This window comes from Epinephelus lanceolatus, chromosome 22 (assembly GCF_041903045.1).
Source record: "Epinephelus lanceolatus isolate andai-2023 chromosome 22, ASM4190304v1, whole genome shotgun sequence".
In the NCBI taxonomy this organism is placed as follows: domain Eukaryota; kingdom Metazoa; phylum Chordata; class Actinopteri; order Perciformes; family Serranidae; genus Epinephelus; species Epinephelus lanceolatus.
The window spans coordinates 4,684,580-4,698,929 of NC_135755.1; the positions used below are offsets into that span (position 1 = coordinate 4,684,580).

Sequence of the window (14,350 nt, forward strand, 5' to 3'; positions counted from 1 at the left end):
GGGGTCATTGTCCTGTTGAAAAATAAATGATCGTCCAACTAAACGCAAACCGGATGGGATGGCATGTCGCTGCAGGATGCTGTGGTAGCCATGCTGGTTCAGTGTGCCTTCAATTTTGAATAAATCCCCAACAGTGTCACCAGCAAAACACCCCCACACCATCACACCTCCTCCTCCATGCTTCACAGTGGGAACCAGGCATGTGGAATCCATCCGTTCACCTTTTCTGTGTCTCACAAAGACACGGCGGTTGGAAGCAAAGATCTTAAATTTGGACTCATCAGACCAAAGCACAGATTTCCACTGGTCTAATGTCCATTCCTTGTGTTTCTTGGCCCAAACAAATCTCTTCTGCTTGTTGCCTCTCCTTAGCAGTGGTTTCCTAGCAGCTATTTGACCATGAAGGCCTGATTGGCGCAGTCTCCTCTTAACAGTTGTTCTAGAGATGGGTCTGCTGCTAGAACTCTGTGTGGCATTCATCTGGTCTCTGATCTGAGCTGCTGTTAACTTGCGATTTCTGAGGCTGGTGACTCGGATGAACTTATCCTCAGAAGCAGAGGTGACTCTTGGTCTTCCTTTCCTAGGTCGGTCCTCATGTGTGCCAGTTTCGTTGTAGCGCTTGATGGTTTTTGCGACTCCACTTGGGGACACATTTAAAGTTTTTGCAATTTTCCGGACTGACTGACCTTCATTTCTTAAAGTAATGATGGCCACTCGTTTTTCTTTAGTTAGCTGATTGGTTCTTGCCATAATATGAATTTTAACAGTTGTCCAATAGGGCTGTCGGCTGTGTATTAACCTGACTTCTGCACAGCACAACTGATGGTCCCAACCCCATTGATAAAGCAAGAAATTCCACTAATTAACCCTGATAAGGCACACCTGTGAAGTGGAAACCATTTCAGGTGACTACCTCTTGAAGCTCATCAAGAGAATGCCAAGAGTGTGCAAAGCAGTAATCAGAGCAAAGGGTGGCTATTTTGAAGAAACTAGAATATAAAACATGTTTTCAGTTATTTCACCTTTTTTTGTTAAGTACATAACTCCACATGTGTTCATTCATAGTTTTGATGCCTTCAGTGAGAATCTACAATGTAAATAGTCATGAAAATAAAGAAAACGCATTGAATGAGAAGGTGTGTCCAAACTTTTGGCCTGTACTGTATAAATTTTAAATATATTAAAATCATAAGGCATCTTTGAGTAAACTGCGAGTATCATTTAAGTAGGCTATGTCGTGGCCGGCCGAGTGTCCTCTTTTTTGGAAATCAAAATATGGTCACCCTATATGACACACTCAGTGTGTAACACGGTCGGACAAAACCTTTTGCGATGTTATGATTCAATGCTGGTCGGCTGGACGGCACCTGTCTTGGTGGATATGCCGGTGGACAGCAGAAATGCTACCAATAATGACAAAAAGAATTTTTTATTTTATATACTTTTCACTCCGTTGTCAATCAATTACACAAAGGTCTGAACACACGCACTAAGTACGATGCCTTGCTCAGGGGCACCTCGGCGGTGCCCAGGAGGTGAACTGGCACCTCTCCAGCTACCAGTCCACACTCCATATTTGGTCTGGATGGGACCTTCGGTTCCTAACCCAAGTCCCTATGGACTGAGCCGCCCGAGCAGGAAAGTCCATGTAGAGTGGGTGGGATGGGTCAAACAAACCCCAGACTTTTACCTGGGAGGCCGGTGTTCACTTCCTGTATGGATGTAGAATCAAACCATGGTGTTTTTTTTCCTAAAACCTAGCCATGTTTTTGTTGATGTCATGGTGTTGGTTTGGTCATTGTGGAACATAAACAGCAGACGCAGAAGGGTACCTACTGCAAAGCGGCTACATGTGACGACTTTGGAATGAGACCAGGTTGGTCACCACCACGGAAACAGGGCCAGTGTAAAGTTAGGATTCAGTGTCATGGTGTACACACAAATGACCACGAAATCAGCAATGGTTGATATTACGACCCTACTAGTAGAATAAAGAGCAAGAAAATCAGCATAGGGAGGAGGTCAGGGAGCAGAATGGATCAACAAGCACCAGACTTTGATCCAGGATGCCACTGTTTCTGTCCTGTGTGAAGCAAAAAGTCAATGTGGCCCTCTATTAACTTAACGTAGTTACATCCTCTATGAAGTAACATGTTATGTGACATATGTCACTTTAGTGTGACATATGCTTAGGCATAGTTATTTTATCCAAAGACATGATCTTTTTCAAACCTAACCAAGTAGTTTTTATGCCTCAATTTATTCCTGTGACATAATGTGAAGACATCACATGTGGTCGAAACCTCCTGCACAAAGAACACTGTTTCACCTGGGAGTTAAAAGTTTCAGCTGTTTGAAATCCACTAAATCCCTAAATTATACACACTGTTAAAGAACTACAGTCTGCTTGAACTCAGAGTTCATCTGGGACTGTGTTTTAATTGTTCTACTCCTTAAATTAAATCTCACAGTTTATTTACTTATTTATCTATTTACAGTTCTTTAAAGAAGAGTGTCATTTTATTGACATGAAAACAGGCTGACCTTTGCTGCTCCTCCAAAGGCAGACCAGCAAGAGGCAGGCGCCCACCACAGGAAGTAAAATGTGTGTGAGGATGTGGATAGGCAGCTCAGGACGCCTTGCTTCTAAAGAGAAATACCACAGGTTGACCTTGATGCAGACATGCTAATAGTTCTGTCTGCACTGGAGGCACACACAGCTACAGATTACATTTATCAATCATCTCATCAAACTCATGCTAAGATAGCAAACCAGCACAGTTACCAAAGCAGGGGAGGATGATTTTTATTTGATCATAACAATGAATTCTTAAAGGTGAATGTTTTTGTCCATCTTGGAAAAACAACACATAATGAAATTGTTAAAAAACATTTAGGTGTCCCTCACCTCTGACAGACAGCCAGTTGTCTGGTGATTCTCCAGCTCCAGAGACGCTGCACTTATAGAATCCTTCATCAGATACAGAAACACTGTGCATGGTCATGTTTCCTGTAGAGCTGCTCGCGATGAGAAGCCCATCTTTATAGAAGTCAGCTGTGAGACTAGAGAAGGAAGTTGTCTTGGTTCTGCAGCTCAGAGTCACAGTGTCTCCCTCCATCACAGGAAGGGCTGGACTGTCCAGGATCACTGAACCAGCTGAGTGGCAGAAAGACAAGAGGATAGTTTAGTATGTCAACACATGATCGTTTGAAGATCTCCAGCAACTCTTTTTTAGGAAAAAGAACAACTTAATTGTGAGACCAACGTGTTTTGGCTTGTGGTCGCAGAGATCTTTATGAGGGCTGGAAACCGAAAAGCACTGGTCGCACGAGTTTTACTGACTTACAGACTTGTCCCTTCTCTGTGCACATTGAAGTTACATGTTGCATGAAAGGGAAAAGTCGCCTCTCTGCTTGTTCAGATGATCATTTATAGAAAATGTTTTGTGACAGATTGATGCTGTCGAACACAGTGCGACCAAACAAACAAGAAAAAGTCAGTGGTAGTACAGTGGTGTTAAGACTTTTTGTGGCCTTAAAACAACATCCTGTTATGTCCACCTTTGCTTCTCAGCAATGGACAGACACTCTCTACTTCACCACAAGATGTTGGTTGGCGATTAAACATAAAACATAGGTTGTTAAAAGCATTTGAATAAAGCAGGAATGTGAATTTTAAGTCCAAGAAACTGTAAGCCTCCGCTAGCTGTGGTGACATCAACTTGTCTTTCTGTTAAACCCACCGGTCACAAAGATGTTGACGGTGTCGCTGCACTCTCCTGCTGAAGACTCACACCAGTACACTCCAGTGTCCAATGGGTAAAGGTCATCAATGAAGAGACAGGACTCATTTATACTATTCCAGGATGCTGAATGCTCTCGGTTTATGATTGTGGTTGTGTTCCTCTTAACTCTCCATTTAGAAGAGTTTCCCTGCTGCTCACAGCTCAGAGAGACGGACTCGTACTGGAAGAACTGGAATCTGTTGGGAAGGACTCTCAGAACAGCTGCAAGAAACAAACAAAAGCATCTCAAGAGAAAACTTTAAATTCGTAAACAAGCAGGAAAACTAGACTGATGTGTGGACACTCTGCAAGCTCACCACCTTCTTCACATTTTCTTGCTTGACCATGTTATTTTGAACTATAATGCCCAACTTCCACTGCTTGGTTTGACTCCAGTCAACTCACCTTTGGTACCATGCCTTTTTCTTTTATTTGTTTTCCTCTGCAGAGAGTACCCCCTTACTAGGCAGGATTATCAGACAGGAAAACACATAAAAGTGCCTTCCTTTCATTAGCAACTAAACAGGGGAAAGTCAACACTTCAGCTATTGTACAGCATAGTGTACAGTGTAGTTCTGCGGCTGACATTTATTCAAATCTGGGTCGAATTAATGAAAAATTGCAGCTGCTATTGATGGTAGCTTGGCTGTTTTAACACCACCTTTTGGTATTGGATCAGCTCATTAGGAACCTCGTTTGAGGAGGTACCAGGTACTTTCTGCAACTTTTGCTAACTGAAAAAAAAAACACTGAGTCAAGTTGAGTAGAGCTGTGTTGTACCCTGCAGCGGAAATGCAGCGTATAGAGCCGGTTCAAGCCACTCAAAGCTTCCTGCTTCTCTGCAACCTTCATGTGAAAACACAATGTTTAGAGAGCAAGAACATTCATTGTTGGGGCTGACTGGAAGCTGTGAAATATTTTTTTATTCAATTTAATACCTAACAAGTACTGGCAACCCGTCTACAGTAGTAAGAAGGTAAAACTAAATCCACTTTTCCTGCCATGTGCCTCTTCAAACCTCTGCAGTTGCAGGATGCAACAGTTTAGAAAGTATATGCAATCAAAGAAAATCAAACAACCGTCTAAAAAAAACAAACTTGCTCAGTTTACAATGTGAAATGTAAGAAAAGCAGAATTCTTCCTAGAAAAAAATGACTTATATCATTCATACATTATCAAATAGTTGGTTTTTGTTTTTCTGTCAAACCAACTGATTAATCACTTGTTTCAGCTCTACGATACAGTATAACTGAGTAAAAACAAATTAGCAAGTATCGTTTTGTTGATACTAAAATAAAACTCGATGTGATATCATCACAGACCAGGCTTTATTCATAATTTATGTCAAGGACAGATTCGACACATTCTTGAGTAATGAGTTATGAGTGCAGGTTAAATACACACAAATATACAGTACTCACCAACGACAGCGCAAAGAATTGTGATCTCCATGCTGCTCGGCTGTTTGGTCAACTGACTGACTAAAAGGCAGCGTGAGGGACTGAACCACACATCTGACTTCAGAGGCCACAACTTCCTGTTGCAACGATAAACTCCAGGTGCAAATGTGTGAAGACATAAGCAGCATACTGCCTCAGATGTAGGCGTTTGCAACTCCAGCCCTCAGTATAAATGTTCCAGGACCATCTGTGCCAAGTATGGACTAGAAGTCTTTCAGCCCTAATGGGACACACCACCGAAAGTGGAAGAGAACAACGGGGCTAAGATCCAGACTGACAAGCAGCTGCTGGCTAACCAACCAGACACAGTAGTGGTTGACAAGGAGCAGAGGAAGGCAGTTGTGGCAGATGTGGCAGTACCAGCCGACAGTAACATCAATGGCTGAGAAGTACCAGGAGCTGAGGAAACAGTTGAAACAGATGTGGAAGGTAAGGTCAAAAGTGGCGCCAGTGGTAGTAGGGAACACTCGGGACTGTGGCCCCCAAACTGGGAGAGTGGCTCCGGCAGACTCCAGGTACAACATCTGAGGTCTCTGTCCAGAAGAGTGCAGTCCTAGGAACAGCTAAGATACTGCACAGAACCCTCAAACTCCCAGGCCTCTGGTAGAGGACCTGAGCTTGAGGAACACACACCACCCCCACCAGGTGTGTACTTATGTTATTGCTTTGTGTGTTTTTTTAACTGATGCTTACTGTTTGCACCATCCCCTTTGCTGCTGTAATAATTTAATTTCCCCGCTGAGGGATGAACAAAGGATTATCCTATCTTATGAGCATCTGAAGTCTGGCCAGTGCAGCTGTGCATCACATTAACAGATGAACAGGTGTGCTAAAAATAGAGTCACAGCCACACGATCTGTGCCACCCTAAGGTGCATCGCGAACACCACCTGAAAGGAATGACGGTCCAGATTTGCTCCACAGTAGAGGGCACATATTGAGGCCAATTTTAAATCTGCTTCAGCTAAAATAAAATCACTAGCAGGAAATGGTCATGGGTCAAGGGTCACAAATTTGTAAAATGATTGGTCATACATGCTGTGAAAAAGGTTTTGAGGGACATTTTGTGTCTGTTTTGCTTTTGCTTGAGTTTGATGCACAGCTCTGATTTCAGACAGCGCAGCCTGCCTAAACACGCAAACAGATCTAGAACAAACTCGTCATTCCACTTTGTCTATTTTTATGTCTCAATCACACCCTGCAGAACAACCTGCAGAACACTGGTTACATCATGCAGTGGGAGCATTTATGCTGACTCATTTCATTTGGCGTCAGTGCAGTATCGATTCTCTCGGAGCTACCACTTTGAAATGAACTTTAAAGAGCTGACTGACACTTTTTCACTTTGGGCTTTTACTTTAAATGTACGCGTGACTTTTATTGTCTTTTTAATTCTGGTCACCTACTTTCCTGTTGACGGTAAGCATGTAAAAAATTTTTTGGTAGTTTGGTAGTTAATGAAGGAATGTCACAAAGTAAAGTAACTCAGGTACTGTTGCTTATTGAAGTACTTTCATCCTACTACTCTGTCGACTACAGTTTTTATTCGTACTAGACTCTTTGACAGTTATAGTTAATTGTTGCTCTGCAGTTGTGCACAGTATCTAACCTGCATGTTTTTGGACTGTGAGAAAAAGCCCTGCGGATGTGGGGAGAAGATTTTCCATCTTTCACACAGAGAGGTCGGCTCGTGCCTTTTTGTGTGTATAAATGACAACAGTCTCTGTGAGGTATTAGTTCAGTATGAGCTTTATTTATTTATTTTCAACCAGGACCTGTACACATGCAGTATGTGTGGAGATATGTCGGAGTGAGGGGGGCTACCTTGAGTAGTTGGGGGTTTGGTGCCTTGCTCAAGGGCACCTCGGCAGTGCCCAGGTGGAGAATGAGCACCTCTCCAGCTTCCACACTCCATACCTGGTCCTTGCAGGAACTTGAACTGGTATCCCTCCATTTCCTCAGCCAAGACCCAACAGACTGAGCAACCCGTTCTCATAGGTCATCAAATACTGACACCCCTCGGTGTCTGATAGCGATGCACAGGGAACCCTTTGGCGTCACACAGTTGAAACACATTTCAACACGTGGGTGATGTGAAATGGTTACAGTTAGGTTTTGGTGACAAAACAATTCAGTTAGGTTTGGAAAAAAAGATCATGTTTTGGGCAAAAATAAGAACGTTTGTTAAGAAATGGAATGTGACGTGATGTAAATCCCTCCCATGAGTGATGTCAGTGTGCAACAACTGTGTGTAACTTACATAACATTACATTTAAACAACACTGAATTCTGGTCTCACACGGAACATATGAACATAAGTTACGTAACTTTACGTTAAAACAACATTTACAGGGTCACAGACAGCTCACTTGGTAGAGTGTGCACCCCCTGTGGTCCTTAGCTGCGTGTCATCCCCTCTCACTCTCCCCTAATGCAAATCTGTGTCTGTGCCTGTGCTTTATTGAGTTGTGATGCATCCATGGGTGCAGTTTGTGAATTAAATCAATGATGCCAGGTAACATGCTGTTGTCTTATTCTTGAGAGACACATTGAAGCTGATCTGTGACTCTGTTCAGATGATTTAAATTTCCCTCCGTCTTCCAGGTCAGCCGCAGGTGATCGGTTCACCTCAGCCAGTCTTGGGTGCTCTGGGTGATGATGTAATTCTGCCGTGTCACGTGGAGCCTCGGCTCAACGTGGAGAAGCTGACGGTGGAGTGGTGGAGGCCCGACGTCCCGCCTGACCCTGGAGACCCGCTGAGCGAGTACAAGTATGTCCACCGCTACCATGACAACCACGATGAGGAGGGCATGAAGATGTCATCGTACACTGGGAGGACGACGTTGTTCACAGACAGCCTGAAACACGGCAACATGTCTCTCAAGATCCTGAAGGTGAAGCTCTCTGATCAGGGAAGGTACAGATGTTTCCTCCCACAGTTACAGAGCCGAGCGAGGGCGACAGTTATCAAGTTCGTTGTTGGTGAGTTGGTTTCTGTTCAAAAGGGTTTACCTTTAAACTTTAAAAGACTACACATGTTATCGATGTATAATCAATTATCCAGCTTCAGCTGATGGAGAACATTTCAAATGTTACTGAAAATCTGCTGAGATATTGTCACAGTAAAAATACCATAGTTTCCTGTTCAAACTTTGCAGCTTGTCATTTTAAAAAATGTTTTTTCAGAAACAAAGCCTGTTGAAATCAGGACAACAGAGACGCCAACCCATCCCACAATCATTCAAACCCCACAATCGAAGAACGAGACGGCCATTACAGGTGAGAAAATGATTGCTACAGTTTGAGGAGAAAAACACTGACTTTAAAAATATCAGCTGAATCTAGAGTTCCTGCACACATTTGGAAATTAGGTGCTTTTGTTGTTATCCTTCACAATAACGTCAGTGTTTTTGATTTTGTCTGATCAGAAACTAAATCATGTCCGTGTGTTTCCATCAGGTGGTCGGCCATGTCCACGCAGACTGATCCCACCTGTGCTTTTCTGTGTCTTGCTGATAATTGGAGGTGGATATTACATTAAACGGAAGTGTCACAAACAAGATGTAAGTCAGACCCTTCAGAGAACTAGTAGCGACGAAGGCCCCTTGCTGCGTCGCCTGATGTTGCCGTGTCTCGCCAAAAAAGTTGCACAAGAACACACCGCAAAGACTACAGCTGACGACAAACCAGCATGTATGTTCTGCACCTGCGTCAGAGGAAATAACTCTCTATACCAACAGACGGTGGTAGTCTGTAATCCTTACCAGACGACCATCTTGATGCTAGTTAGCCAGTTAGCACATTAACAACACAATCCAATGCTGGAAGAACAGAGTATATTTACCGTGCGCCACTGAACAATAACACAAAGCATCAGGAAACATTCCTGCTAAAGAGAAAAATAATCTGACCTCATGGAACAAATTTGTTTTTGTCTCACTTCCTCAGGACTTTAGCGCTTTGTTTACTTTCCTCACTTATGTTTCTCTTCTTGTGTGCTGAGCTGAACTGCCAGTCAGTGTGATTTCACTCACCAGCGGGTTCCGCCGTGTTGAACCACCCCCAAAGAAGCAGATAGGGGCCGACGAGGGTGGCAAACACTCACCAATGGCCCAACTAAGTGCTGGACAAATAAAGTAAACCAACGTATCATTGATAATTTTAGTGTAAACAATATCAGAGCTGAATAATTTGGTTTTTAATCAGCAGGGGCCAGATGCAAAAAACTCTTTGTGGATTCATGACTAAAACTGTGTGTATGCATAAAGACAGAAATATACATATGCATTCAATTTCAATTTTTCAATCAATTTTATTTATAAAGCCCAATATCACAAATCACAATTTGCCTCACAGGGCTTTACAGCATACGACATCCCTCTGTCCTTATGACCCTCGCAGCGGATAAGGAAAAACTCCCCAAAAACCCTTTAACGGGGAAAAATTATTTTCGTGAGATGAATAAAGTCATGTGTATGCCCGATTCTGCTTTATAAATCTGGGCACATGGGCACCATTCAAAATTAAGTTTATAAATGCGCCTTTGATTGACATTTCACAGAACACCGTGCAGCCTGCAAAAATAATAATACAATGAGTGAAACTGGCAAACAGCCTAAAAACAATGTTTTCCGTCTCTCAAATTTAATTTGCTACTAATCACCTGCAGCTGTCTCAGCTAAAACAGTGTGAACGCCCGCTCTGAACAGGGTGTGAGGTGCGCACATTCCAACCGCACATTCTTCCTTTTTAATTACCAGTCTGTGTGAGGGAACAGAAGTACGGTTTATGCAGCTGGGTGCAGATGATGTGTTACAGATGGATAATGGATACAAATCTTTCTGTTGATCGTTCACATTATCATAAATCTTGTGTTTATTCTTTTCTCAGTTTACAGAGTGTGACATTCCAGACAAACTCCTTCCACTTTAGAGGCCTTGCTCAAGAGCACCCCGGCAAATACTGTTAATGGAGATGAGTGTCATACATGTTCCTCTCCTGGATCTCCTTGGTAAGTTTTAGGATTCAAACCAACAACCCTTGCAGCCACAGGTGGACACAGAAGAAGCAAGGTTTTCAGCTTTGAATGACCCTTTAAACCGATGACCTTCTTCATCTGTCTGTTCAGACAGCTGAACACCTGAATGTTTCAAGGTGATGATGCCTCAGACTATTTGTTTATAATGAAGCAGATGTGAAGCCTTGAGGTCCACTTTTAATCTCTGCATAATGTTTGTCACTTGGAGCCAGGACCCAAATACTGGGCAGTGCAGTGAACAAGTGCAACCTGATTGGAAGAGACTGTCGAAAGATGTGATGTGTCAGCCAGGTGACAGGTGTTTTATTTATGCCAGGGCAGACAGAAACTCACCCAACCTGCACAGTGCTGAACTGGGAGTGGTTCTCATTCCATTTTCATTGCCGATTTGGTTCAATGGCTCTGTGCAGCAAGTAAACAAAATACAATCTGAACCAATATCACAACCATACAGACACAATCTGCACTGCGATGTTTGCCAACACTTACAAGCTATAAACCCACAAAGTGAAAGTTAATCACAGTATTGTTTCCACCTCTTGCTGTATGCTCACTAGCTCATAGAGGTACAGTGTCATACCTGAACGCTACCTGCACTTCCTGCTGCTACATGACAAACAACTAGGCTAAATTAGTCTACCCGAAAACTAGCTATGTAGTTTCCGTAAACTGCACCAGTGAGTGCAGACAGTGTTCATCATCTTTAGTTATCTACTGCATGTTCTCATTTTGGCCCCTAGCCTGAACTAACATCATCTTTAAGAGATCTTATTTATTAGAGTTTAATCAAGATAAATGAGATTTGAAAAATGTGTGTCGATCAAATATTTTGGTGCTGAAAAAGACCCTAAGAGGTGAAATTTGTTGATATCTTTATGCCATTGGTGTAAAAACACGCACCACTGAAGAAGTTTATTATCAGGTTGGTCTGAACACCACAGTTAGACAAGAAACTAGAACAGTCAACATGTTCTCATCCCAAGTCATCACATATCGCTGCTTTGTCTGTGGACTTTCACATCTACATATTACATGCCAGGTATTCTTTGGCATCTGCTGCTGACTTTTGACTTTAAATAGAAATACACATTTAAATTTTTGCATACATAATGTATCTATCAACCACGTGCAAGATGCCAGGCTCCTGAATTATTTAGTAAATATGGGAAATTGTATTTCTGTTATGCAAAATGTTTGACACAATACTCAACTGAAAAGGTGATTCCATTTTTAATATTGTCCAATCATGACTATTGCCCAGCAGGTCTAATGCTACAATAGGTAAGATAAAGAGAGAGAGACATATAACGTGCTGTTGTGAAACCAGGACAAATCTTGTTGCAGTGCATAACTGTGTCGCTTGGTTATTGTTAAGAACTCTCTTAATTACTTGTATTTATAAGAAATATTTCCGTTACAAAGACTCCATTTATTTTATAAAATAATTCACCATTTAGTTTAGATAGACATGACCGTTCTGCAAAACTATAGACAGAAATGTTACATTACCAAAAGTAAAGTCAAACAAATGATCAAGTACCGAGCTTTGAATGGAATTTTACTCCCATAACATATCACACAAGAGAACAGTAATCCTATTTAAATTTTAGTTAAACTGCATCTTGTGATAGAAACATTGAAATGATATCAAAACTAGTTTGGCTAAGTTTTAAACAAATTAAGGACAACTGTTGGTTTGATTATATTAATGTGTCGTGGGGCTCTGGAGGGTCTGTCTGAGTTTGTGGACCAGGAACACTGGAGTGAAACAGACTATTTCATGTATTTTTATTATTGTGCTGAATACTGGAGTTAAAGGGACAGTATTATGATGTACGATGTGTCGGAGATACTGATGTGAAACAGACTTTTTTCATGGACTGTGGGATAAAGGGACTATGTTTGAGTATTTTGACAAAGGTGAAGGGACTATCTTTATATACTTTGATAATTGTATTGAATAATAGGGTTTAAGAGACATTATCATGATTTACACTCTGTTGGAGTGACACAAACTATCTTAATATATTTTGAATATTGTATTGAATACTGAAGTGGACAGTATTATGATTTACAATGTGCTCAACGTACTGGGGTAAAACAGACTTTCCCCATGTATTTCAATTACTGTATTGATACTGGAGAGTAAGTGACAGTATTATGATTTACAGTCTATTGGAGATACTGGAGTCAAACAGTCTATCTTCATGTTTTTGATTATTGTATTGAGTACTGGAATGAAACAGACTATTTTCAAGTAACTGGGACATTGTCTTTAATGCTAGGTTAAAGGGACTATTTAAGTATTTTGATTACTGTATTGAATGAATAGGGTTAAAGAGACAGTGTCATTATTTACACTCTGTTATTCTGACCATTGTATTGAATATTGGAGTGTAAGTGACAGAGATACTGGAGTGAAACATACTTCTTTAATGTCTTTGGATTATTGTATTGAATACTGGCGTTGAACGAACAGTATTATGATTTACACTCTGTTGGAGATAGTGGAGTGACACAGACTGTCTTCATGTAATTTGTTTATTCTATTGAATACCCGAGTGGATTAGACAGTATTATGATGTACAATGTGTTGGAGATACTCAAGTGAATCAGACTATCTTCATGATTTTGATTATAAGATAAGATTTATTGTATTGAATATTAGGGTTAACTACTACTAAATTGATTATTGTATTGAACACTGAAGTGAATTGAATATTTTTATTGTTGTATTGAATACTGGAGTGAAAGGTACAGTATTATGATTTACAATATGTTGAAGACAGTGTTGTAACAAAGACTGTCTTAATGTATTTTAATTATTGTATTAATAGTAGAGTGACAGACCATTTTCATATATTTTCATTATTGTATTGAATACTTGCAGAATGGACAGTATAATGATGTACAACGTGTTGGAGATACTAAAGTGTAACGGACTGTGTCATATATTCTGTTTATTGAATTGCTGTATTGTCACTATGAAGTGTTCTGTTTTATGGACCCCGGGATGAAACGCTGCTGCAATGCTAATGATAATGGAGATCCTAATAAATGTATAAGCTGGTAAGCTAATGCTAATTAGCATTAAATATCTATAGCATTATCTTGTTCTGACTACTGCACTTTCTAAATAAATACAGTTGTATCTCATGTTTTTTTTTTTTTTTCTTCAGTTGTAAAAACACTGTACACATACCACTATGTTTTAATTTTACATGTGATAACAATCATTAATTTAAATGGCAATAGTCTTTTTTACAATTTCAAAATAATGTGGAAGGAAGATTGTATTACATATTAAAGTGTTTCTTATAGGGTACTTTGGAGAACTGCAGGGGGTACAAGATAAATTGAAAATTGATCATGCATAATTTTAAAATAAATTATACTAAAATGAGTTTTTAAAAAAGTAAATATAAGTTTGATAAACCACATTCTAAATCTAGTATTCCTATGATCATGTACTACTTCTACTACTACTACTACTACTACTACTACTAATAATAATAATAATAATCATATTCTATTAATATAAATTGTCGATATTCACTGGGCGGCATATTAATGACAGTATCAGGACTGTTAAGTCATGTGACTGGTGATTTGCTGGAGGCTGATTAGTTGACTTTTTCATGCTGTGCTGCCATCTTGTGGAGGAAGGTCAGTATCACAGTATCAGAGTTGTCAACTCTGACTAAGCAGGGTTTTATTTGTGCCAAGTTAAAACATGAAACAGAGATTCCATCAAGGTGTTATTCAGGGTTTTGTCAAAAACATATTTACCGCATATGTACTGCAGCTGCCAAAGTGGTGACTGATGCTGAGGCAAAGGTCAATTAACAGCAGGCCTCCAAGTCTGCTGAGCATTATATTTAAGAAATGTGTAATATTGTTTTGTGTTGTGAACACAGAAGAGTTACTGGCTTACTGGTATGAGCAGAAAGTCCAGGCAGCAGTAACTGAGAGACCACAGGTAAACTGGAAAAAGGTGCAGTCAGACAGGCAGGTGAAGGTCCAGATAATGGCAAAGTCTCCAGGGTAACAGGTAACAGAGACATGAAG

At 40.7% G+C, this 14,350-nt stretch overlaps 2 protein-coding genes across 2 annotated transcripts; one reads left to right on the forward strand and one right to left on the reverse strand.

Moving 5' to 3' along the window:
• Positions 1 to 2,286: 2,286 nt before the first annotated feature.
• Positions 2,287 to 5,291, reverse strand: LOC117245957 (sialoadhesin-like). The gene is made up of 5 exons (XM_078164738.1): positions 5,207 to 5,291; positions 3,744 to 4,007; positions 2,909 to 3,157; positions 2,545 to 2,646; positions 2,287 to 2,306 (listed from the first exon to the last, which is right to left on the reverse strand). Exons 1-5 carry the CDS (start codon positions 5,235 to 5,237, stop codon positions 2,287 to 2,289), a joined length of 666 nt encoding a protein of 221 aa, XP_078020864.1. The 5' UTR covers positions 5,238 to 5,291.
• A 1,191-nt stretch (positions 5,292 to 6,482) lies between these two features.
• LOC117245714 (butyrophilin subfamily 1 member A1-like) lies at positions 6,483 to 13,437 on the forward strand. Its single transcript, XM_078164002.1, has 5 exons — positions 6,483 to 6,663; positions 7,849 to 8,226; positions 8,431 to 8,523; positions 8,704 to 8,807; positions 10,135 to 13,437. The coding sequence occupies exons 1-5, from the start codon at positions 6,555 to 6,557 to the stop codon at positions 10,174 to 10,176; spliced, it is 726 nt and encodes a 241-aa protein (XP_078020128.1). The 5' UTR covers positions 6,483 to 6,554; the 3' UTR covers positions 10,177 to 13,437.
• Positions 13,438 to 14,350: the final 913 nt, after the last annotated feature.